The 26369-nt window shown below is 39.7% G+C and overlaps 2 protein-coding genes across 4 annotated transcripts in view; both read left to right on the top strand.

Annotated features, from left to right (window-relative positions):
- Positions 1 to 807: 807 nt before the first annotated feature.
- Positions 808 to 7656, top strand: ero1a (endoplasmic reticulum oxidoreductase 1 alpha). Its single transcript, XM_044029956.1, has 15 exons — positions 808 to 1001; positions 1801 to 1920; positions 2215 to 2298; positions 2414 to 2455; positions 2545 to 2621; positions 2740 to 2813; positions 3935 to 4055; positions 4243 to 4304; positions 4396 to 4422; positions 4521 to 4613; positions 4774 to 5017; positions 5342 to 5411; positions 5869 to 5955; positions 6345 to 6481; positions 6695 to 7656. The coding sequence occupies exons 1-15, from the start codon at positions 918 to 920 to the stop codon at positions 6753 to 6755; spliced, it is 1383 nt and encodes a 460-aa protein (XP_043885891.1). The 5' UTR covers positions 808 to 917; the 3' UTR covers positions 6756 to 7656.
- Positions 7657 to 8501: 845 nt separating this feature from the next.
- The window catches only part of pacsin3 (protein kinase C and casein kinase substrate in neurons 3), a 24949-nt gene continuing 7081 nt past the window's right edge, over positions 8502 to 26369 (top strand). Inside the window, exons 1-8 of one of the 3 annotated variants that reach the window (XM_044029958.1) lie at positions 8502 to 8952; positions 13077 to 13142; positions 21068 to 21168; positions 21834 to 21990; positions 22425 to 22660; positions 23144 to 23299; positions 23719 to 23894; positions 26058 to 26178. In XM_044029958.1, coding sequence (XP_043885893.1) covers positions 21115 to 21168; positions 21834 to 21990; positions 22425 to 22660; positions 23144 to 23299; positions 23719 to 23894; positions 26058 to 26178 — 900 coding nt within the window. In that variant the 5' untranslated portion in view covers positions 8502 to 8952; positions 13077 to 13142; positions 21068 to 21114. Of the gene's footprint in view, positions 8953 to 13044; positions 13143 to 21067; positions 21169 to 21833; positions 21991 to 22424; positions 22661 to 23143; positions 23300 to 23718; positions 23895 to 26057; positions 26179 to 26369 lie in introns of all 3 variants that reach the window. The other 2 variants (XM_044029959.1, XM_044029957.1) reach the window with 2 other exon arrangements.

Here is a 26369-nt window from a genome sequence, read left to right as displayed (position 1 = left end):
TCTCATTATTATGACTTATTATGACTGAGTATCTCATTATTATGACTTAGTATCTCATTATTATGACTAAGTATATCATTATTATGACTTAGTATCGCATTATTATGACTTATTATTACTTAGTATCTCATTATTATGACTAAGTATCTCATTATTATAACTTATTATGACTTAATGTCTCATTATTATGACTTATTATGACTTAGTATCTCATTATTATAACTTATTATGACTTAGTATCTCATTATTATGACTAAGTATCTCATTATTATAACTTATTATGACTTAATGTCTCATTATTATGACTTATTATGACTTAGCATCTCATAATTATGACTTAGTGTCTCATAATCATGAATTAGTATATATATATATATATATATATATATATATATATATATATATTTATATATATATATATACTATAAAAATGAACGTGGAATGACTACATCTCTATAATAACAACCCACCAGTCTTTATACGTCACTTGTTTCACTGCTTAAAAGCGCTTCATGTTGACGTAAGTCTGAACTTGCTTTATTTGTTTATTATTATTATTATTATTATTATTATTATTATTATTATTATTATTATTATCATTATCATTGTTATTTAGTATCTACTACATAGAAACACGTGTTTCTGGTTAAAATAAGATCAGTGACGGTATGAACTTTTCGTAACAACCGTTTTTCTTTTATTTTGAAATCATCATCATACGTGCCGATCAATTCGTCACGTATCACACGTCGTAGAGCAAATGAGGAAATGAGGAAACGGGACGAAGCTCCGCCTCTTCCTGCTCTTCAGTCTGCTCTCACTGTAAATGTGTGTGTGAGAGAGTGAGCTGCTGTTACAGTGTGACACTGTAGAGTTAAGTCGCTGTTAGTGTGACTGTGTTTACAGGAGCGGTCGTTATGAAGCCGGTGGTCTTCTTCTCCTCCCTCCTCCTCCTCCTGCTCCTGGTGTCCAGATCTGCAGACAGCAGGTGTTTCTGTCAGGTGAGGAGCGACATGTTTTACCTGTGTTTTCAGTCAACGACGTGTCTGTACTTCTCATTTAGGGTTTTTTTGTTTCTAAACAGTACATTCAGTACGTTTGCAGTTGCTAAACTATGGGAAACTGTTATGAACACATCACATAATAAACAAATCAGTACACACAGAAATGGACAGTATGTTTTAACATTGTGATAATAGCTGTCAGCACCATTGATATAAACTCTATGTGTAAACAGAACAGAGTAGAATAGAATCATTTTGGACTTATCATTCAGCCCTAGTTAACGATTGACATCCGACCTTTATTAAGACTTGAATCATCAGCTGAATCATCAGCTGTGTGACTAACTGGGGCTGTGAAAAAGCCTTGTGAAAATATTAATATTTTCTTTTTTTTAAATATAAGTTCCATATAAACAAATTGACATGAGTATGTGTCTAGGATGATTCTATAACGTTGGTTAGAAACAGCTATTCAGAATAATATTAATGTATACATATCAAAGCTCGTTTATATAAATTAATATAAAATAATATAAAATACAAGAGGCTTTAAACTCTAAGACAAAGTCATGTGCCCTAGTTATCAGTCAGTGGGCCACATTATATTAATTCTACTGAAAAATGTATTTTTAATTATGAATATACTATAAACTAAGTGTACTTTTTCAGTTTGTCTTCAACTCAGTGTCAGTGTATGTAGATACAGACACCACATTTTCCAGGGTTTTTCATGTCTCATTTTCATGTCGTGTATAGAATGCACAGAAACTTTAAGTGTATGTGTTTTTAAACTCAGGTCACAGGCAACCTGGATGACTGTGCTTGTGATGTGGAGACCATTGACGGCTTCAACAATGAACAGCTTTTTCCCAAACTACAAAAACTTTTGGAGTCTGATTATTTCAGGTTCTACAAGGTGAGCTGATGGACAACACACATGCTTACTCTACTTACTCTAACCTTAACCATGATTACTACAGCCTAACTTTAAAACATGTCTTTACCTTAAAATGTAGTCATTTACATTTTGGGGACTTCATTTTTGTCCCCATAAGGAAGACAAGTCCCCTTAATTTGACTCTGTAAATAGATTTAGGTCCCCACAACATAAGGGATACAATACACACACACACACACACACACACACACACACACCACAGTTAGCCGATCTGTTGCTGATGATGTTTGACTGTGTCTTAATCCTCCGCAGGTGAACCTGAATAAGCCATGTCCCTTCTGGACAGTCACTGGCCACTGTGGTCTGAGGGACTGTGCTGTGAAACCCTGCTCCCCCGTGAGTTCCTCATTTCACCTTTTACAGTATGTGTATGTGTCCCAGAACCACTTCAGGACTGGCACCACATGAGAACCGGCCCACTGTAGCTTCATGTTTAAAACTGTCTTTACAGAACGAGGTGCCCGAGGGGATTAGATCAGCACCCCATAATAAGGTGAGTCATTTACATGCACACAAAAACATACAACATCAGGTGTCCCTGGCATTCTGGTTATTCCTCATTATTCTTGTCTGTTTGTACAGTATGCAGAAGAAGCAAACAAGCAGCTGGATGAGTGTGAGAGGACGCAGCAACTTGGAGCTGTGGACGTCTCTTTAAGGTGAGCCTTTTATATGTGGACTTCGCTGAGAAGATAAATCAGTAAAACAAAATCCTTGATTAATAGAAGACTACACTGGAGAAAGTGAAGTGAACACACTGCTCTGTTCTGTTTCCAGCGAAGAGACGCGAGAGGCTCTGCGTGACTGGAGCAAACATGATGATGATGCAGAGCGCTTCTGTGTGGCTGACGGTACGGTGCATAACATTATTATTATTATTATTTATTTTTTTAATAGAAGCTTTACTATTTAACTTTTAAGTAAAACAAATTCAAAGGAGTTCACACAAAACTGATTAAGCCTATGAGACAGTGTTCAGTTGGATTATGGCTGAAAACACCAACTGAATAGCAGCTTTACTGATATGAAGCAGAGGAACGTGCTGAATAGAAGACTAGACTAGGTCCCGTGCTGTCCAGTACGCAGTACTGACACTTCTTAAGTTTACCAATTTCAGTATGGGCACTTCTCACAAGATGCTACTACGATATTTTGGGTTCCTGTGGTCACATCAGCCGTTCCCAAATGTGAAGTGCACCGATGTTCCGAAACGATCCAAACCATGCAGTCCTATTTAAAAATGAATTATCAAAAGCGAACACAATGTGCTGAAAGGAAAAATGTTATCTGACAAAACAATTATATATTATAATATATTATATATTATATATATTTGTTGATCTTGCACATTTTTAAATGCTCACATTCACTTAAAATTAAGCTGCACACCAGCCAGCAGCACTGCCCCCGACATATTATGAAAAAAACTAAACAAAACCACAACTGCTGACTTCCTGTTGTGGCTTTTGCATTAGCAAAATTGGCACTTTTGCCTTTGTGTTGAGTCTTCTGGCCACCGTACTTTGTTCTCTATGTTGCGACTAAATAGAGAAAATCAAGCACTTTTCACAAACATTTAGTTTTCTTCAGTGAGACAAATATCGCGATGTATCGCTATATGATCGTCTTGCAATTTATCGATTATCACAGAATTGTTGTATTGGGATATTATTGGTGTCGTGGACCATTCAGGGGGCAGTTATGCACTGGAACTTTAAAACCTAGATGTTTTGGACACATATCTGAAAGGATATTGAATATTTTAGTATTTACTTGTATCTACAGGAAATGTAATGAGATGAAATTGTCTTGTATTTAGATTTCACAGCACAGGTTTTGTGGTTCATCTACGCTCTCCTCCAGGAAGGAAACAGGAGGTTTTAACTTTGTTTCAGATCAAACTTGACTGATAAAAAAATATGTCATAAAAAGTGACTTCCTGCCGACTTACTGAAGGATTTCTGTTTCTCAGATGAGGAGTCTCCAGACTCACAGCATGTCGACCTGCTGCTGAACCCGGAGCGATTCACGGGCTACAGAGGACCTGAGGCCTGGCACATCTGGAATAATATCTATGAGGAGAACTGCTTCAAGTAAATGCAGACAAATATAATAGAAAGATAGGTGGTTTATTGTTTATTTGATCCTCCTGAAGACATTTAGAATGATACTTTTATTCATATGATACAACTTCATATGGAGTTGTGCTGCAGTTGTTCTTGCTCTGACAGTGAGACGGTAAAAAAACCACAGTATCTCTCCCTTCATGTTTCCTCACAGACCATACGCTGTCAAGCGACCCCTCACTTCGGACCCCTTCCATAGCATCTCAGGAGGTGAAGGTAAGAGATGTTTACCTGACTTTGCATCATGACTGCCTGAATAGTCAGTAGTTGTTTTTATTTGTCTGTTACCGTTTGCTTTATTTTGCAGTGAGGACCTTCTACAGCTGGCTGCAAGGTGAGCGGGTATTTCACCTGAAGACGATTGACAGCGAGAGACTTTGTTGTTGAGGTGATTTTGTCGTTACCTCTGCTCCGTTTCTCTTTTTCTCTCAGGTCAGTGTGTGGAGAAGAGAGCTTTCTACCGCCTCATCTCTGGCCTCCACGCCAGCATCAACATACACCTGAGCGCCAGGTACCTGCTGGAAGGTGAGACACAAACAATCACTGAATCAATCCAGAGTATTCTTCTTCTTCCTCTTCTAACAAAGTGTGTTGCTTCTCTTGGAGCTGTCCTGTCTTTGTATAATATAATTCAATTAATCTGTGGCTTCCAGTTGTTAAAATCCTACCATTTTTTTACCCACAGACAACTGGTTTCAGAAGTGGGGTCACAATGTTACAGAGTTCAGGCAGCGCTTTGATGAGGAGCTGACAGCAGGCGAGGGGCCCAAGAGGCTCCGCAACCTCTACTTCCTGTACCTGATAGAGCTGCGGGCGCTGGCCAAAGCACTGCCATTCTTCCAGCAGCCGTCCTTCCAGCTGTACACTGGTAGAACCAAACAGGACCAGGAGCACAAAGAGCTGCTGCTGCAGGTCCTGCAGCTGACAAGGTCAGTCAGTGAGGCCTGGTACATTACCAGTCTGTGTTCTTACTCTGGTTTTGGGTATTACATTTGATCCTGTTCATGTCAGTTACAGGTATATAATTTGAGTTTTTAACGCGAAGATCATTTTTCAACAAAAAACAAAGTCAAATCTATTTTATTTATACAGCCTATACAGAAAAATATGAAAACTAAATGTAAAGAAAGTGCCACAATACACATTTTGAATACTAATATTTTCATTTCTCAATGTTGGTGTTTCTGGTTTTGATGTCATAGTTGTTGTGTAACCTGGTGTTAGTTGTGACCTTCCTCTCCATTCCCCTTCAGATCTTTCCCTCTACACTTTGATGAAACTTCCCTGTTTGCGGGTGATGAAAACGAAGCAGCCAAACTCAAGGTCAGTGGTCATTTTATGTTTCCTGCTAAGAAAAAGATTTCAGGTACAGATGTCTCAGGTCTTTGTGGACACGCTGTGTCTGATACTTTTTTGATCAAAAAGTATTTTTTCTTCCTTCTTGTTTTCCTTTAATGTTAACATTTCTGCAGCACTCGTCTTTTTGCGTTCACTTATTCACTTATTCACAATAAATAACTGTAATTTTCACTTGTTATCCAATAATTTGGTGATAGGATAATTTAATAAAAAACTGTTTTCACTTCCAGGTAATCTTTATTAAAGATGTTATCAAAGTTGGACTCATCATGGATAGCATGATGAAAATGTGGCGGTCAAAGTCCAAGGTCATGGTGGCCTCTCAAACATGTGTTTGGGCTCTTGAACATTTACATCATTTTAAGTCAACATGCGTGTTTTGTTATGAACCAGTAAACAATGTTAAGATGTTACACATCAGGAGGACATCAGACTGTCATTCCTCAACATCTCTCGGATCATGGACTGTGTCGGCTGCTTCAAATGTCGACTGTGGGGGAAAGTGCAGGTGAGCGTGCAGACGTCACATTCATCAATATCAAGTCACAAATTTATCTCAGCGGACATCACAGTCCAAACTGCAAACAACGATGTGAAGAAGCTTTGACGGTGTTGGACTACTCCTGAATCTGCTGTAGAACCTGTGAATCTGTGTGTGTTGGACATTAGATTTAGAATATGATGATTTAACAACTACCTGGCTGAAATATGCGGCTTTCTACATTGGTCAAACATCATAAAACAGTGTCCTAGATGATATTTCAAACCAAGTGTATTTCATTAGTGTGTCCTGTAATAAAATGTTAAATGAAGCTTTAATAATAATAATAATAATAATAATAATCAACTAAGTTGCATTTTAAATTTCGCTCTCCTTTTTCTTTCTCTTGGCATCAGACTCAAGGATTAGGCACAGCACTGAAGATTTTGTTTTCAGAGCGCCAGATTGAAGCTCTGCCCACTTCAGGCAAACAACGACCTAGTTTCCAGCTCAGCCGGCAGGAGATCGTCTCCCTGCTCAATGCCTTTGGAAGGTGAGAGTCCGTTGCCATCATATGATGATTTCTAACATTTTTATATATGATCGAGACCTAAACCTGATCCTGCAGGAACTTAGTTAGTCAATGCAAACAGCCCAAACTTTTTTATGACAAAACCAAACTGGTCTCATCAGATGAGTGAGTGAGTGAATGAATGATTGAATGCACACCTTCAGAGAAAACAGAGTTTTTTTAATTCTCTCGTAGAATTTCCACAAGCATCCGAGAACTGAAGAACTTCAGGACGCTGCTAGTAGAGGATCGGTGACAGTGTTGAGGAGTCTGAGGAGGAGGAGGAGGAGGAAGAAGAGGAGTCACTCACAGACTCATCTGATGGGACCAGTTTGTTATTGCCCGAAACCACCAACTGCCTTCATCCTGCTGAAATGTTATGTATGAAAGGCTCAAAAGAAATGTATCGAGTAATGTGAAAGATAAAGGTATTTTTTTTTACTTTTGCTTACCAAATTGGGAACAAACATATATATAAATAAGATATTTTTGACTGACAGTCTATTAAATGTTTAAATAAGACTAAAAGCAGGCATGTGTCAGGCTTCAAATAAACACCAAGAAGAAATCTCATATGTTTAAATGTGGGCCCAGTTTTCTAGACTTTTGTTTCAAAGAACTAATTCCTTTTTTTCTTGATTGTAAATGAAAAGTTTGACTGCGTTGCACTTATATTATCCTCCCAACTTTGTTTGGAATAAAACCAGATATTAGATATGTTTTCTCTCTGTGAAAACCTTCTATCAGAGACATTTCTGCATGTTTAGCCCAGACTGCTTACAGCACAGTTGTTTTGTAATTATGTTACTTTCCTCAGGATGGTGCTGTTTCTAGAGAAAACTGATTTTCATATTTCTCCTCATGAAGATAAGTGCAAAAATCCAATTGTTTTAGAAAGTGTTATTGCTCTTTTTCATATAAAAAATGTTATGTTAAATGTGTCGAAAATAAGAATAATATATTTTGGAGTTTCTGTTTTGAGGGAGCTGTATTATATATTATTATATAATATTACGAGTGTGAATATTCAGGTTAAATGATGATGTCATTTGTTGTGATTGTGTAAATGTTATGAAAGCATCAATAAATATCAGAGATGACGTGAACTAAAATTTTCATACATAGGAGAATAGAAATAAATAGTTATAGAAAATATAGTTATTTTGTCAAAGAGCATGAATTGTACCGTCAAATTTGCAAATTGTGTTCAGTAAATTGAAAAAGATATCCATACATATCTCATAACAGGAGCCGAATTATAATTATAATAATTAATTATATATATGTATATAGGTGTGTATATATACATATATATTTGTGTGCGTCTTTCTGACTTTGATGTGTCACATGAAAAACAAACATGATGTCTCCACACAAGTCTGCATTAAGTCTGTTTATAATTCTGATAATAACAATAATAATAATAATACAAAATCTGCCTCAAATGTTGGAATCTAAACGTTTTTATTTATAAATTTAATGAGGAGTTGATTGATTCAGCTCATTTTACATTGAAAAATAAACATACATGTCATTTAGCAGACGCTTTTATCCAAAGCGACTTACAGTATCTCCAAGAAGCTTCTGCCATTAATTCTCAATTAAAGGTGTGGAAATTATGCCCCAAATTTTTATTTAATCTGCAATTTATGCTTTTTTTTTGGCTTTGTTATTATTGAGGCTGATAAATACGGAAGAGTATTAGGACCACATATAAAAAAAAATGAAAGAAAACATTCAAGAATTTTGAGAAAAAAACGTAGACTTCTGATAATTCTGACTTAAGAATATTATTCTTTTCTTTACATGTGGCTCTAATACCGTAGTTAAACATACACGAGTGAATGACATAACTAAATATGTATGTCTGACTGTTTTGCATTTCTTTCTCAATTGAAAATGACTTGTTTTTTTCCTGCGGTGCCGTGAAGGCAGCATAAAGTCAGGCAGACGCCAGTAAAGGGTTAAACTGTGTAATAGGATGAATGGATATTGTGTCGAGCAGCATCTGATTACAGCAGCAGAGACAGGGACAGACGGCGGTAACTACCGGAGGGGGGAGGACACTTTTTTATCCACCAGCTGAGGACAACTTCTCCGTCTCCTCTGAGCAGAACGCAACACGTTAATTCAACACCCATGATTGTTTTTTCCCGTTTAACACGGTGAAAAGTTTTCTTCTTCTCCAAAAGGAGGAGCAGGGAAAACAGCAGCAGAAGCGGACTGATCCTGATCCTGCTGGTGGAAACAGGGACCGACGGTGACTGCGGAGTAAACCGGCGACATGTCGCAGTTTGTGGAGGCTTAACGAGGACTATTATTATTACCGCTGCCTTTTTCTTCCCTTTGATACGACGACCGGTGAGTGAGGAGGAGGAGGAGGAGGAGGAGGAGAGAGGCCGCAGCTCCTGCACGGTGTTCAGGTTTGTTCCTCCAGGTCGGAACAAAAACAGGTAAGAAGCTCACCTGTCTGTTAGCAGCACATGTTTGCACCTGCGTGTGTCCAGACACTTCCACTGCGGAATCACGCTGCTCCCAAAAAACAGTGCCGATTCAACAAGTGACAAGATAAAAAGGGGAGACTGGCATGACGATTTTCTCCAGTAAGACGATATACGCTATTATCGCGATAAAAACCGCACTCATTAACGGATAACAGGAAGTTGACAACGCATCTTTCACTCACAGGCTGCTGTACATTGACATTTAAAAACAATACACACACAGAATATAAAGAAATCAGTGCTACGTTCAAAATAAGGCGTAAATTATGTCAAAACAAGAATGATAATAATTGTAAGTTCAAACATAAATCAAAACATAATCTGAATAAAACAATTACAAATGATATGAAATAATAAAGGTGATAAATAATGGGTTATGTATTACCTTAGATTGTGTCCAATAGTTTAGTTAAACATCTAGATTTACAGACAGTAATGGACAGAGCATTTTCAGGCAGCTGTTCCCAGTGTAGTACTGTAGTAGCTAAATGCTGCTATAAGTTTTACATTGGGTATAACTATCTGATCACTAACCACTGATCTCACATGAAGTTAGTAGGTACTAAACTAACCATAACCCTTTCAGTTTAAGAATAATTGTTATATTTCTTACGATTTCAATGACTTGAAAATGCTTTTTCGCCAACACCAACATTTTTATATGGTATCCTTGTGCCTATTCTCCAGTTACAGTTTTGAAAGGACAATTGAGATCTCACTTAAAGTCTTAACATTCTTTAAATGACGGCGTCAGATATGTGAATATCTGACTATTGTAATGGAAAAAAAAAGTTTCTCAGTGTCGCTCCACCTCGACCAGGTCTACCCAAAACATCAAGGATTGTCAAACCTGTTCTGGTGTGGACTATATGGTGGTGTGTTTTGTGTTTTTAATACATAAAATGAAGTTCTTGATAATGAAGTTTAGACATGACAAGTTTTTGTGAAGTGGTTTTATATTTTAATGCATTCTGCATGAAACAAAGCGGGGATATATCTATATATAATGGATATTTAAATAATCAGTTGTAAATAAATAAAATGCGCCGTATCTAATCAATCTGTCATGAAATCTAGATGAATGGTGTTTGATCCAGACTTGGTCCCATGTGGTTTACATTGGGGCTGGAAGACTTGGCAATTTAAGTGTTTTAACTAACAAAATAAGGGTTGAACAAAACAGAAGCTCTGTTTTAAACAGTATCCCTGTCAATCTAGTCCACACAATTCTTCTGATCTGGGTTCTGACTGGGATTATTCTCCTTTACATTTTTCAACAGTTTTAAAACATGTTTTAAGGCTACGCCTGGCTGTTTTTGACCAGTACAGGCCAAAAAAAAAATCCAAAACAAACTTAACAGAAGCTCAGTTATGAAGCAACGGTGCCACAGTTCTTTCTCAGTCTGTGTCCTTGTCAACTACATGAATCAAAGTTCAAAGTTTTGTTTAAGTTCAAAGTTTGATTCTGGGTTAGACTAACGACCACACACATGCTGTTACTGTGCAACATTACTGTACTTTAGGGGGTGAGCATTTTTCCCTCGGCCTGCAGCAGTGATGGAGATCTGGTGCCGTGAAATTAACCACAGGATGAGCAGATCTGTACAGTAGAACAGATGAGATTGATTTAAGAATGCAAATGACTTTTTTTGACTTCCTTTTAAAAAGGATGAACAACATATGTGCAGTCAAATCCAAAAGTGCCATGATGTCAAAGAGATTGGCGTCAATGGTGCGGCACAACAGTTACTCGTCTTTTAGGTACAAGCTCCTTGTTTTGTTGTGGCTCACAGAATTAACTTGTTCTTTGCCACGTTTACTCTTATTCATGACACAAAAGCACTAGCATTGTTCTTAATGGCAAATATATTGCCGTAAAGACTGCAGTTCTGTCGTGAAACAGTTCAAAGATAAAAGCTTCATGGATGGATATCGGCATATATTGGCAAACACTCCAAGATCTGCTGATATGACCAATAATGAGAATAGTAGGCTGAAAAGCTGCTACCTCCTTCACATCTGTAATGGCGCCCCCTACAGCTATTATTATTTTTGATGCTTACTTATTTTGCACAATATAGATATCTTATATCCACACCTGCTGCGACATATACACTATGTATGAAAATATTATGTTAATTTCACGACTGAAAAGACTAAATGACCGCTGCAGTTGGGCAAAAGAAAGACGTATATATCGATTATCATCCCAAGCACTCCTGATATATCAGATATCATCAAAAAGTCTAATATCGTGCATCCCCAATTTAAATACAAACACGTTTGTGCTTTGAAACTGTGTTTTTTTTCGCTGACTTTTCTTTAATGAATTTTGACAGCTCCACATGTAGAAAAACATTTTGTTTGTCCCCAGTGACTTTTCAATCAGAAGACACAAAGTCCTAACAGTTGGCATTCTGTTGGTTAATAGAAATCCTTGTGGGGGAGTTTATAATGAGTCTCCTTACAAAGCAACAGTATTGTGGTAGGATCCACTGTGGAGGCGGGGCAGGAGGACAGAAACCTCCTCCCTCCCATGTAGGCTTCAGATCCTGAAAGGCAAATGGAATTTCATGGAAACATGAAATATGTCAGTGCAGAATGTTAACTCCTTCTCAGCCTGTCAGTAACGTTGCTTTTCTGAATATTAACACCGGAATAATGAAAGGTCTTTAAAACAAGGGTTCTATGTACATTTTTGATTATTTGGAAAAGTTGTCATAGTAACATAGCGTCCCGAAAAGTACCAAGTAGATTTGACAGTATAGACATTTGTATAGTACTAAATACCCTTTACATGAAGATAAATGGATGCAACATGACTCATCTGTTTGGAGACCTGCAGTCAGAAGCATTTGAATATAACACATTTAATAAGTTCTGAGTTTTTTGGGAAGCGTTTTTGAAAAACTAGCAAAGGCTTCATGCAGATTAATTGAAACTGAACAGCAGTGGAAGCAGCTTCTGGTTTCATTTTAGTGTAACAGGTTGTGCCAAGCCAGTTTGGGCATGCATGCTGCGTGTATACTGTAGTTTTCTGTGCAGAGCTGGGGCAGCTGGGAGCTGGATGCGGTCGTGGCCCAACATAGCCTCACTGATGTGGTTCTGGTTGAGCTGGGGAAACAGCTGTGTGTGTGTGTGGGAACAAGGCTGAGTTGTCCTTTTTTTTTTGACTCCGGTTGGATCTGTGTGTCTCCACAGTTTGCTTGTTTTTGTTGTTGTTCTAAGACTCATCACAAGGTTTGTTTGTCATTTATTTAGTCACCCTTTAGGGTGGCTGTCAGACGTTGCAGGAGTGAGGTCACCACATGAGCAGTCATGTGACATGTTCACTTCTTTTCGTCAGATTAACATGATGTGTATACAAGCCTGAAAATAATGTAGTCCAGCCAAAAATAAAAGCTTACTGTATTTGAACCCTGTTGAGTGCAGTCACCATGACCCTGGTATCAAAGGCAATTTTATATTTAAAAAGTTTAGAATGAGTCATTTTCTTACAAACTTCTAGCTGCTGACAATATTGACAAGACAAGGAAAAAAAACAGATTTAAGACTGAGACTAAAAATGTTAAATATCTCGTTTTCTTGTGATGGTTGAGCTCTCCTAAACACTGATTGAGGCTATGCAAGGTGGTAAATCTGTTATCAAACTGTTTATGTTTGAACATGATCTATAATATGATTAGTAGTAACCTGGTTGGTTATAAAATCACTAGTGTTGTCCGTTTTAAAACCTGACACTCTGGTCTCAACTCGATGTAAAAGCAGGTAAATTTAGAGGTGTGAGTTGACTGCTCTGACCTCACTGATGGTCTGTGGCTTTTTCATTAGCCGTCCACAGCACGCTCCATGTGTGGCATTTCACCTCCTCTCCCAGAATGTGCCACCCTCATGCAGCATGGAGACCTATAACTGGCAACTGGCCCGGCCGGGTCGCAACACTGTCGGGCTGCTGAGGGATCTAACCACTTGCTGCTGGCTGCACCTCTGTCTAACAAATCTCTCTGTGTTTTTCCTTTTGCTGCTGCATCTGCTGCTGAGGAATCTTCCTCTCACCGCCTGTCCCTTCTCAGGCCCACAGAGATAAAGGCCATCTTCTGCTTGGACATCTGTCCGTCTCTGTTTTTGTCTTTATTAAGGTAAGTTTGGCTGTCTCACCGCTCTACCACAGTGCCTGCGTTGCTTTTTTGTCCTGTGCAACATGGGGTTTGTGTGATTTTCTGTTGTACATGAACTGTTTCTAATCCTGCTTGTCCTCGTCACCACACCACAGTTTATCCAGCTGCATTTATTACATGTTTCCTGCATGTTATACGCAGTTTACACAGTAAACAGATAGTTTGAATTAAAGTAACAAAATCTAATGTGTAAATCACTGAGCTTTGGTACTATTATCTCTAGCTATCTTTGTTAACTCTCTCTTCTTTGTGCTACACCGAATTAAGCTGATCAGTTTCGGGTTGCAACGATTATTCGATTATTTGATTAATATTATAATCATTAATTAATCCATTTGAGTGTTTTTGCAATAATTAAAACAAGCTCTGTGCTTATTCAGCTTCTTAAATGTGAGTATTTTCTGGTTTCTTTGCTCCATATAACAAAAACTGAATAATTATGTGTCTGTGGACAAAACAAGACCTTTGAGAACGTCATCATTTCCAGGTTTGTTAAACACTGATCAGCATTGTTCAACATTTTCTGACATTTTACGGACCAAAAAAGTGCTTGATTAACAGAAAAATAACCGAAAATAAATTAATCGATTATGAAAATAATTGATAGTTGCAGCCCTATAGCAGTTGACAGACAATGTTCATAGTCTGTATTTACAGTGAACAATGAAAAATGTCTTCTCTGAGAAGCTTGAAACAACAAATGATCTCATATTTTAGCTCAAAACCTTCCTATGGATGCTGATAACTAATCACTTTCATGAGCTAGAGATAAATGCTAAGTGCTCTAAATGTTTCTTGCATTTGAAATTGAATTTATCAGTTATTTTTATTTAAGATGTGTTATTCCACTGCAGTGCAGAATACAGATCAGCTTGGAGAGACGGATTGTTACTCGGTACAGTGTTGTTGAGTTTACTGTTGTGTAGTCGTGTTGCTGTGTGCTGCAGCACCTAGAACAGGTTTCATTTTTGTCTAAAGCGTGTTGCCTTGACACTGTTGGGTGTGTGTGTGTGTGTGTTGATTGGGGACTTTTTTCCTCTTTTGTATTGTTGCTGTCATATGTGTGTGTGTTTGCTAACCTGGTTCTTGTGACAACATGTGTGGGAGCACATCGAGGGAAATCACATCCTGTTTGGCAGTGAAGTGAAGCTTTATCCACAGCCCAAAGCGCTCACTGTGGTGGGATGTGGTTGTAACATGGTTGGAAACAATACCACTAAATTTCCTAAATATTTCCTCTATTAGGACGACAACGGCTCCTAAAGTTAACCCAGGATATGGTTATTTTGCACACGTAGTTATTGTGAGGTTTGTGTAATTTCACAGCTGCTCTCAGGCTCTGATACACAGCCAGCTGTTGGCAGGATATCTGCAGCTGGAGCATATATACATATATATATATATCTGAAAGTGCTTCTGTTTATAGATGCTGGAAGGCTGCACGCCCCAGTGCATACCCTTACAAACTGAAACTCTCTCTTAGGCGCTAGAGGCGCTATCAAACAATTTACAAGTGTCAAAACGTACCCTGAATTTGTGTGTCACATTTATGGGGATGTAAACCTTTGAACACGGCCATTTGGATCACTTCAGTCATCATTCTAATGACAAGCTCTATAGCTTTATTTGATAGAAACAGAGAAAAGTTTTCTTCATCAGTCAGATTTTCCAAATATAACCAGTGTTTCTGAAATTCTGCCTGAGCTATATAAACATGTGAATTGTGAAAGTGTGTTCAGCTGGCGTCCATGTGAGTGGCTGCATCTGTTTTTACCTTTGAGCTGCAGGAACCACTTCTGTGTGCCCTTTTAAACTTGCGTTGATGTTTTGTGCAAATGACATCCGAAGCTTCTTGTGTGTCGTCGTGTTGCAACTGAGTTTCTTCACCTCAGACGCTCTGCTTCATGTTACTTTCCCACACGGAGAACAATCCTCAGCTCGCCCCAAGTGCACTTTTGTGCTTCTCATTGCTCATTATCTCTCATATCATTTTTGCTCTCCTTGCTAACAAGTCCTACTGTTCTTTGACAGTCCTCTGGGTGTTTTTTGGACAGGCGATGAACTTGCAGATTTTGCCTGCCTTCACCATCATGACATTCAGTGTTCAATGAGTGAGTGCTTCTGCCCCTTTTTCAAAGATAACTTTCACTTTCAATATCTGGAAGTTATTCAACCGTTTAGGAATTTACGATAATCAGAAGCTGTCGTCACACACGTGATGACACGCTTGTAAATCTTGTCTGACAGGAGTGTTGTTCCATAATGACAAGTATATGGGCGCAGCGCTCTATTTCTCTGCTTTCCGGTATCCATCCGTCCATCTTCTAACACAGGAGGGTCGTGGGGGGGGTTGCTGTGCCATTCATAGCTGACTGATGACAGGATGGTAATGGAACTAAATGAAAATTGACATTAGCACTTGGAAGGGGAAGCGGGAGAAGCAAAAGCTTATCTGGTCCCGCCCCCATTACCCACAGATTACATATTCATCGTACAATACATAATTTCATCATACAATTTTTTTTTTTTCTTTTCATTTTTTTTTTCTTATAACATTTTGACAAAAACATGTTTCAGCATCAGGTAGCACTCAGAGATGCAGTCCAGCTCTAGACAGTCAATCAGACTCTGTGCATGTCTGTACATGTGTCCATAATATTCCGTCGTGAGTGACAGTCTCGACTTGTTGCCTGGCATGTTCAACATCCCAAAAGTCACAAAATGATCCAATCAATAGAGGTCAGTTCATCAGGTTAACTATTAACTTGGATGGTGTGAGAGCCCGTTTGGTTTTCTTTCTCATTTTCCGATATTGCATGAACATACCACATCCCAAGGAGAGCATTCTGATTGTCATGAATGTGAATATGTACACATCCTGGACATCCTCTGCATCCAGTGCGGCAAGGCCCACGGCTCTCCACTTATCCCATCCGTCCCGAACGTAGCCAGCCATGAAGGTCCCATCTGGGCAACTAGGTTCACCAGAACCTGCACTTGAGAACACTCTGTCGATCGCATTCAGTGACCAGCTTAGCAGTTCCATCTTGGATCAATTGATTCACCGTAGTGGCTCGATTCACAGCTAAATACTTCTCATGTGTTGACATTTGTGCTTCTCAATGTCAGCTGCTGTTTGGGTACATTCGCTTCTTGTTTTTGTTTGGTTACATTTGCTTCCACTGCCGTCTCCACACGGTGTCTACAGATTTCTGTCTCTGACCTTTATCATACTTTCTTCCTGGGTCATTCTGTATTGATTAATAGTCATCTCCTCATCCATATTATATGACTCTAGCCTTGTGCTTGTGACTGATCACATCAGAGTAAACTTAGAGGACTGAACCCAAGTTCATCACCAATGATGAGGCCAGTGTAAAAGTCTAATTTTCAGTGGTTTTACCTGCATACAGTATGTGGAAATGTTGGTATTCATTCGCAACTCACTCACATTTAAATGTATAAAAACATGAACCTTATAGATGTATAATGGTGGCCAATAACTGATCGACAAACTCAAGTAAACCACATATCTTTAAGAATATTTCATTATACTTGAGGCAAGCTGTCCATATGTCTCTTGGCTTCTTCTCTGTTTGTTTTAACATGCAGCTCATTCAGAACACAGACACATTCCAGGAGGTATTCTCTCAACATAAAGAACATATGGTCTGTTATGACACTGACCTTTTCACTTTTGAGTTACCTCTACTTTACTTCACCTACATTTACATACTCTGCATGGGCTCTACTCTGCATTCTTTAATATATCTTTTATAGTTTTTGACAATCAGGCCCCAGTAGCAATGGCACTGTGACACGGTTGTGTCTGAATGTGTGTGTCCATGAGAGTGGCTCCCCTCTATTAGAGAATGACCTTTTATATATGAGGTTTCCGTAACTCGTGGATCCCTGTTGACTGTTACTGCAGGCGCTGCACCTCCAGCTGGTTCACTGTAGCGTCAGTACAAGTAGTTAAGCAGCCAAACCAACATGCTTTCCATGAGCCACACCCACAGAACACACACGCACATGTACATACTCAGCTGATATAGCAGCAGTAATTAACATGGTGAAGCCAGTTTTCTCATCCTCGCTCATGTTCCAGCATGCCGGTGGCAGATGCTTGTGCTGTTGCATACTTACCACTTATCTGTCACACACACACACACACACACACTGGTCATCCCTCTGTTGCCTGTGCTGTGCCTGTGTCTGTACTGTGTGTGTGTGTGTGGGGGGGGGCATGTCTTAGAGTTGTGATGTTGTGCTGTTGTGTAGGCGTTTGTCTAAACTTGAACATCATTCCTCAGACACCTGTAGAACACACCCACCGGCACAGGCACACCTACACACACATAATAAACCTGATGTGCGTTAGCAGGCAGCACAAGTAAAGGCACTGTTTCTTCCTCCTCCTCCTCCTGTTGTAGCTGGTCTGTAATTGCAGCAGTTTATTTAGTCTCACTTCCACTCCCACATTGATCCCTGTAGAGTTCTCCAAGGCTATTGTTGTGCACTGCTTTTAATCCCAACACCAGTCTGTTCCCAGTGCATAGATCAGCCGCTGGTTATTTACAGTGAGAAGGAACATTGTGAAACACAGGGAGGAGGAAGAATAACCAGGAGCCTAAGTCCAGTCAAGTCAATCCCTGCTTTGTTTTTGTTTTTTTACCTTCTAATTTAAATGTTAGATCTTATAATGAACTTGGAATGGAATAATGTAAGTAACATGAGAGTCAGATAACATAGAATTAAGATACAAAATCAGTAAAAGAAAAGAAGCTGTGAACTTGGCAAATGGATCTTCTCTGGTCAGTTGTTCCAGTCACAGCCTTTGGACTTTAGCCAAGATTGTGGAATGACATCTTCACTGCAGACCTCGTGTTGCAACAAGGCACATGTGGTGTGAGAAGATCTACTATATTTGGGTCTATGTTTAGAACGGACCTTAAAAGTTACCAATCAAATCATAGAAGGTCCCTGTTATTTGTGGGTTTGCTGCAAACAATCTGACTACATGTTGTTCTGTGGTGACTTTGTTTTCTCCCTCTTATTGTTTGTCAGTTAACTCGATCGTGGAAACTACATTTTAAATTTCAAAACATTCTGTTCAGTTAGGACATTATTGCATTGCTTTTGAAAATGTCCGCATACTTCATTAAAACTTCAATATGTTTTACTCAATTTCAACATTATTCAGTGGAATATTCATACTTTTATTATTCAAATTTCTTCACTTCAGACACTGATTTTCTTACTGTTTTCACACACTGAAGTGTAGAAACTTCATTCTGACTTCAAAACATTCACAAAAAGTGATGTAATTCAGCTCTTTCAAGGCCTCCACATTTCTTTTTTTACATTTGACATTAGATGCAATTTTCAGCCTATTCCAGAAGTTTACACTGGTGTGTATCGCGTGGAAGGTTCTGAGTGATTAAATCACATGTAAGAGTGGAGACAGGGTTGTTGAAAACCTTCTCCTCTTCTCAACTTGTTCTCCAGTTCACAAATTTCACTCGTCTTATGATTTTCAAACTAAATTTGTCTAGTTTCATATGAAGTACAGAGGTCCGTGCAGCTTTTCCATAGATTATACATTATAAACTGACCTTCTTATTATGAGGTGACATCATATGCAGTTTTGCTGTATCTTGTCTTCCTCTTCAATTGTCTTGTTCAGACTGCATTATGTCCTAATGGATGTATTCAAAATGTGGATTATTTCCTACTTTCAATCCCATTTTGCATGATTTTAAACTTCTTTCTAAACATTCAGAAAGTCAATTAGAATCTGGAATTGTTCATTTCAACTCGGACAGAAGGCAGCCATCCCACTGCAATTTCTTCAGATATTGTCTGTGCTAGTTTTCATATATAAGCAACCTGTAAAAGATGAAGCCATATCAAAATGTAAACATGGAGAAGCGAAACAGGAATGATGGCGTGTTTGCTGATGTTCTGTTTATGCTGCTTCAGGCATGTTTAGTTAGTGTGTTCTTACTGTAATTAAAGCGCTGTGTTTTCGACGGTCGGTGAACGCAGCACCAGTGTGGGGCGTAGGCGCACTGTGAGTTTTGGGCCAGGTCTAATGCCAGAGAGGAGGCTATGTACTCTGCGATTGTGTGATTGATTCTGATTTACGTGTTATCTCTGAGAGCTCCAGAATAAAGCCCAGTTGTCTGTTCAAAGATCATGCACACAGCAAGTGGTTACACTGGGCAATGCAATTCTTACTTTACGAGTTCCCTTCACACAACTGAACTAAAATATTGGAATAAACTTAAATAAATGTACAAAAAGGTGGAGTGTAGTCAGAGTGTAAGGGGCAATTTGTTGTACAATACTGTCACTGTGCAAATGATGCATTGTCTCATCATTAAGATGATATGTGTACAAATGTTTACATTTGCAAATGTTCAAGTCACGTTATTAAGAGCATTAAGACAGATAATCTGTTCAATAGTCAGTCAGTGATTCAGTAGACCACATGGAAATCTGAAAAAATGGGAAGGTTTTTAGACTTTTCCACATAAGGTAGAAAATACACACACTTGAAGAGGCGGTGTGGAGACAAAAAGAATAATTATAGTTAAAGCCACCACATATGTGACGCTCCTTGTAGCCCTTAGTAGCGTTTTTTGATTTGAAAATGATTGTTCCTTCCTAATCTGCACCCTTCAATTCCCTCTCTTGCTTTGAAACAGTCCACTTTTCTGTCATGACAACACCTGCTCCAAACACAGTGTGTTTACATTCTTGTTCCTGGATGTCAGTTGTGGGTGCTTTTCTTTCCAGTGACATCAAACCTGTGGTACAAAATGGCAGATGCTGTTTGATCGGGGAGCATCATGTTGTCTGACCCTAGTATTCCATAAGTAACTTAATGTAAACACTAATTCATTTTTGATTCTCTGTGCCGAAGTAAGTTCCACAGTGCACCGTGAAGCTCGGGTGTGCCGTCTTCAGGTTATGTCCTGTCCCTCTTTCTGTCCTGATGGGAGACGGATACACTCCTTGTTATCGGAGAAGATTATTTCCAAATGTTTTGTGCCACTTCTCTCTGAATGAGATCATGTGCGTGGGTGTTTGGGACTTCAGTAATGAAGCGGATTTGTTTGACAGGCTTCAGTGTTTGTCAGGGGCACAGAGTCCAGTTGTGTGTAGAAGGAAAACTGGGCAGCGACGTGGAGAAACCTGGTCTGTGGGCAGAGGTGGTGTTGGAGATTTGGGAGATTTTGGCTGAAATGGAGCTTAAACTATAAACAGTCTCTGGAAATATGTGAGTCAGTGAAATTGTGAAGCAGATTTCTTTTATATTATTTATTTCTTTTTTAAAAAAGGTCATTTCTATCGTGGCAGCTCAAACTCATGAAAATTCTTTGTTTATGAAACTAGCTAAATTTTTTTCTAACTATTTGTCTATTCTATTTCTTTTTTTAATCGTTATTTAAAACTTGAATATTGTGAAAGTGGTACACTTTCAGTAACCATTACAAACAAATTTTCATGTTGATCTATATCTGTGTAACTGACAGATGAATGCCACCAAGGTTTCCTAGAAATGAGCCTGAAATGGTCTCTTCTAAAATGAAGCATTGAGGAATGCAGTGATTAATCAACACATTGAGCATTAATCAATGACTAAGTTAAGTGGTATCGATCAGTCAGTTATCATGTGATAGTGTGAGTATGTTCTGTTTTCTTTATGATAGTAAACTGAATATCTTTGGCTTGTGGCTTCAAATGTCTTTGGATGGATTAACCTGGGTTAACACAAAATTCTATGATTATACCATGGCTCTTGTACCTGCTTGTGAAAAGGTGATGTGTGGACACTTTTACACTGAACTTAACGTCATAAATGTTTCCTGTCTCTCCAGTCTTTTCTGTAGCCGCCATCATTCCGTGCTGTAAAGCCGACCCCAACATGTCGTCCAATGGAGACCTCAGTGAACTGGGGAGCTCAGACAGCTTCTGGGAGGTACGGCAGAAACATGCACACACACACACACACACACACACACACGCATGCAAACACTGACTTTAAAGTCTGTATAGTGAGCAGGAACACTGAGAGTTAAACAGTAACATCAACTAGCAGTGAGAGCACCTCTAGTAAAACTTACACTGCATTGCTTTAATTTATACACTGGACTGGAAATTCTGACACGTTACAATCCAGCAACACAAACCCAGTTACTTGAAGATCTATGTCCCATCTAAGGATTCGCTCAATTTGTTAAACCACGTCAGATAAATTACTGCAGTAAAACCCCCAATAAACAGACTGTGACCGAGAGCAGCTCACTGAAGCACACTGTAGTCAAATGAGGATCCGTGATGATTTGCAGTGTTTAGATAGAGAGGCAGACACATAATGAGTCTCTGCTGACGGGCCTCACAACACTGTCTGGAAAATCTATGTACCTTTAACTCCTCTCACTTCCGTCTGTCCTGTCGCTCCTTTTTTGTTTGACCTCTTTTTCTTTCACCTCCACGTTGTCACTAATCCTCCAATTGTTGGCAACATGCAGTTTAAAACAACCGAGTGTCTGACGTAACATTAGTGGAGGATGTTAATGCCTCGCTCCACTTCAGTCTGCTCTATTGTTCACTCACTCACTTTGTTTGTGTGTATTAACGCAGCCAGGGAATTACAAACGAACGGTGAAGCGGGTGGATGACGGCCATCGTCTGTGCAATGAGGTAGTCACCTGCTTCCAGGAGAGGGCAAAGATAGAAAAGAGCTACGCTCTGCAGCTGAGCGACTGGGCCAAGAGGTGGAGGGGCATCGTGGAGAAAGGTCAGTTTAAAAACAAACAAACAAACAAGAGATATGACCCCAAGAATCCTGTTTAACAGACAATCTTATGTGCACACACATTGATCTGTAAACAAAGCATTTTTTTATTTGCTCCAAACTCCTTTGGCATCATACCTGGCGCTGCACTTTTTGTAGGTAGTTGTTCAGAAAGATCTGATCAATCGGATTACATGTGAGAAAGTCTAATTATTTTCATTGTTGATTTTTCATGAATAATGTCAGATCATTTTTGTCTTATTTTGTGGTTGTGCATGTATAATAAAAAGTGCAGTTTTGGATTTATTACTTTATAAGTCAGCCCCAGTGTTTGCCAACATTGTTATTATACTACTCATGTAGTAATAAGTATTACTTAAGTTATTTGACCATGTCAGTCATTTAAATAGAAAGACAATCAAACATGTTCTTCTTAGGTCCTCAGTATGGTACGCTGGAGAAGGCGTGGCATGCTTTCATGATGGCGGCCGATCGGCTCAGCGAGCTGCACTTGGAGCTGCGGCAGCGGCTGGCCGGCGAGGACAGCGAGAAGGTGCGCAACTGGCAGAAGGATGCCTTCCACAAGCAGATGATAGGAGGATTCAGAGAGACCAAAGAGGCAGACGACGGCTTCCGGAAAGCACAGAAACCCTGGGTCCGCAAACTGAAAGAGGTGAGTGTAGCATACACCTGACATGGTCAAGTGAAAATCATGTGTCCATAGTTATAAACTTTGTGGCTATAACATCCCTAAAGGTTTTGAAAGCGTTCTGCCTCTTTTAAAATGTTCACATAATGTGGGCTAGACATAAGTCTGACTTGCACTGTATGCTTAATATGCAAATGTTTAGCTTTTAAAGAACATTGTTGGGCCCAAGTTCCGTATTTCTGACCAAGCCCCCCCCCTGTCAATCATATCAGTGAATGGATCAGTCAAACCAGTATGAAGTTTTCTTTTCTCTGCTGGATAGCACTGCAAACTGAAAGCTACAGATTGTTTATCAGACACTTGAGGAATTTCCTATCTGGGATTTTAAATGGTCTGATTAATTAGCATGACATGAAAAGTGTTACTGGGGAAAAATCAACAGTGTAAGAAACCATAAGGTTGTCTCTGTGTGTGTGTGTGTGTGTGTGTGTGTGTGTGTGTCTCTAGGTGGATTTAAGTAAGAAGAGCTACCATCAGGTCAAGAAGGAGGAGTGGACAGCGACAACCAGGGAAACACACGCCAAGGCCGACCCGACAAAGTCTCAGGAGGAAGTTCGCAAATTCACTGTCCGGGTGGAGCGCTGCAACCAGGAGGCCGAGAAAGTACAAAGCTACACACACACTCACTCACACACACACACACACACACTGGCACAGTCCCATGAGTAGCTCCTCTGGTAGCAGTCTGGGTGTGTCAGTGATTACAGAAAAACATACGTGTGTTTGTTTCAAGTTTGAAACATGACTAGGCTCGCCTCCCCCTGTTCTTTGCTCTGCATTAACAGCAGAGAAGAAACCTCAGGTTCCGCAGTGAGAAAAGATCAACCAGGATTAGATAGACTTGACCCTTAAAGGGCCCCAGTGTCCACTGCTGTGCCCACTAACACAGCAGTGGACAGTCCTTCAGTTTAAAGCGTGAAAATACTTGCACCCCAAAGGCACATTCATCTACCTTCATCATTTTGAAATGTGGCAGACAACGTAGAGTGCACGGTCATTCTGTCCCTCTGTGTGTGTGCCAGGCTAAGGAGCGCTATCAAAAGGCTCTGGAGGAGCTGAACCGCTGTAACCCTCGCTACATGGAGGACATGGAGCAGGTGTTTGACCTCACCCAGGAGGCCGAGCGCAAGAGGCTGTGTTTCTTTAAAGGAGTCCTGCTGGACATTCACACACACCTCGACTTGTCTGCCAAAGAAGGGTAAGAGAGTCACACACACATACATACACGCACATGGATACACTCTCACCCCTGGGCCACACTGGCTGTGAAAGCGTTGTGAAGTGCCTCTATAGCCAACTTCATACGTGAGCCAGTCTTTCCCTGCTTCAAGCTTGTGCTGGCACCACTGTGCTGTAGCCTACATGTCATTTTCTTAGCAACAACGTCTCCTCGTGTCGCTGCAGCACATACGTCTGCTCATGTCTCACTCGCTGTAAGTGACAGATGTGTGCAAACGTTCAAAGTACATTGAATATATAATCAATAAAAACTATACAAATGGAATGAAAGAGAGGGATGATTGTGATGTTTTTTTTACATTTTTATAGTGGTTGTGTTTTCTTGTCCCGATTTTGCCCAAAGTGCTTAAAATAGACCAGATGCTGAATAGGATCACAGGAAAATGCGAGCCTGCATGAGCAGAGGCACTTGGGTGTAGTTCCCTGTGTGGCGAGGACAGTTGATTAACTTGTGCTTCAAACACAAGTGGGCTATGATTTGCGAGGCTTTCGCATCCAGTGTAGCTCAGGAATAGGAGAAAATGGGTGATCATGAGATGACTGATGAGACGCAACTCAGAACGCAGGCTTGGAAAAGGTCTTTTATGTACACAGGAGTTAATACACAAACTCACGCTGTTGTCCATTAACTGCTGATCTGCCTCTGTTTGAACAATCCACTGTTTCCAAGGTAACCCTGATTGGGAAAAGTCCGATTAGGTCATTGTCCAAATATTTATCAAATATCCTCTATCTGAGATTTATCCTCTGAGATTGTTTGCAAGTTGCAAGGGAATGTAAAGGTAGCTGCAGTTTTCTTATTTGTATTTTATCTTTAATGTTGTTTTTTTCTTTAAAATCAAAGGCATGTGTAGATTTCTTAGACGTGCACGTGTACATAATGAGAGACCACCTGCCCTCCTACTCTGACCTCGGTCTGAAAACAACACCCTCAGATTAACTGAATTATCATGCATGAGGGGCAGTAGTCTGGTCCCTCATTTCTGTCTGTAAAGATGTTGTTTAAGCCTCTGTGCTGGTGACACATATGGTAAGAAATATGGGTAAAATAGTTGGTGTTTCTGGTGCAGCAGGATTACTTGGATATGTAAATTTAAGCTCTGTAAGTTCTAGACCTTTTTATAAAACAAAAAACGTTCTAGAAATGTATTTTAGATGTGTGCACTGCACGTGTGGAGGGCTGTCCCTCCACTCTATCTCTCAAGTGTCAACAAACCCGCACTGAGCTGATAACACCAACTAGAAAATACCAGATCTTATCTGGAATTCCACATTTTTAAATGGAAGCATCAAGATTTAAAAAGGCTCCGCCCTGAGAGTACACACACGTGTAATGACAAACCTGCTGCAGGATATTTGCACTGTAATGCCGCCATGTCCGGAGCAGGACTATGACAAAACTACTCCAATGGGTGACGTGTAATATTTCACCTTCTACTTGTGTTTCAAGCTGCACTAATCAGTATTTTTATGTGAACAAAGAATCAACTGCCTGATAAAAAACAGTTTTCCATCTGCTCAGCAGCAAAGAGCAGGCAACAGAAATGGTCTCGCTTGTTTCCATCTGATGATGAATATAAGTCTGATATTCTCCCAATCGTATCTCTTGCTTTGGTCTCTTACTGAGGGAAATATGGGACTTATAAACTGCTGAATGAGAACAGTGGCAGAGTTCAAAATGATCAGACGAGGGATGCACGATATTGGACATTAGCCATTGTCCGATATGCCGATGTATTGGGATCGTTTGGACCGATAACTGATCTTCTGGGGTTAAATTAACTACTAATGTCGCAGCAGATGTAGATATACATTTTCTTCATTGAGCAAAATAAAAAAAATAGTTGTAGAGGGCGCCAGCATAGAAGTCAAGGAGTTGGCAGCTTATTTAGCCTAGTGTTGTAGTCATTAGTCATCTCAGCAGATCTTGATGTCTATACCGATATCTGAGAATACAGTATCTGCAGATATCGTAGCAATAATATCGTGCACCCCTCGATCAGACACCTGTTGTGAGTATGTGAGTAAATATGTGAGGACACAATTAAGAGGAGTAAGAGGTCGAGGTCGAGCTGGAGTAGAGTGTAGATGTGACGACTGACTGGTTAACTGTGTCCAACAGGTTCAAAGACCTGTACCGAGACCTGGGTCAGACCATCAGAGCAGCCAACGATGCTGATGACCTCCGCTGGTGGAGGAACACGCACGGACCGGGCATGAGCATGAACTGGCCACAGTTTGAGGTGTGGAATGGTGGACATGGGCGCGCACACACACGCACACACACGCACACACATACGCACTCACACGTCCATATTTGTGTGTTTCAGAAACTAAACACAAACTGAATATTTAACGGGATTCCAGTGAAAGCCTTGTGTGTGGTTGGGAGCTCAGAGTGGGGTCAGGAATGTTGGGATATACACACACACAC

This window comes from Solea senegalensis, linkage group LG7 (assembly GCF_019176455.1).
Source record: "Solea senegalensis isolate Sse05_10M linkage group LG7, IFAPA_SoseM_1, whole genome shotgun sequence".
NCBI classification, from domain to species: Eukaryota; Metazoa; Chordata; class Actinopteri; order Pleuronectiformes; family Soleidae; genus Solea; species Solea senegalensis.
This window is presented reverse-complemented; position numbering and strand designations above follow the sequence as displayed.

What these genes read in the sequence shown, in the direction of transcription:
- ero1a (XM_044029956.1), top strand. Translation starts at nt 918, where the DNA reads ATGAAGCCGGTGGTCTTCTTCTCCTCCCTCCTCCTCCTCCTGCTCCTG. An exon ending in ACAGCAGGTGTTTCTGTCAG is followed by an intron (nt 1,002 to 1,800) that starts GTGAGGAGCGAC and finishes TTTTAAACTCAG; the next exon opens with GTCACAGGCAACCTGGATGA. An exon ending in TAGCATCTCAGGAGGTGAAG is followed by an intron (nt 4,305 to 4,395) that starts GTAAGAGATGTT and finishes TTTATTTTGCAG; the next exon opens with TGAGGACCTTCTACAGCTGG.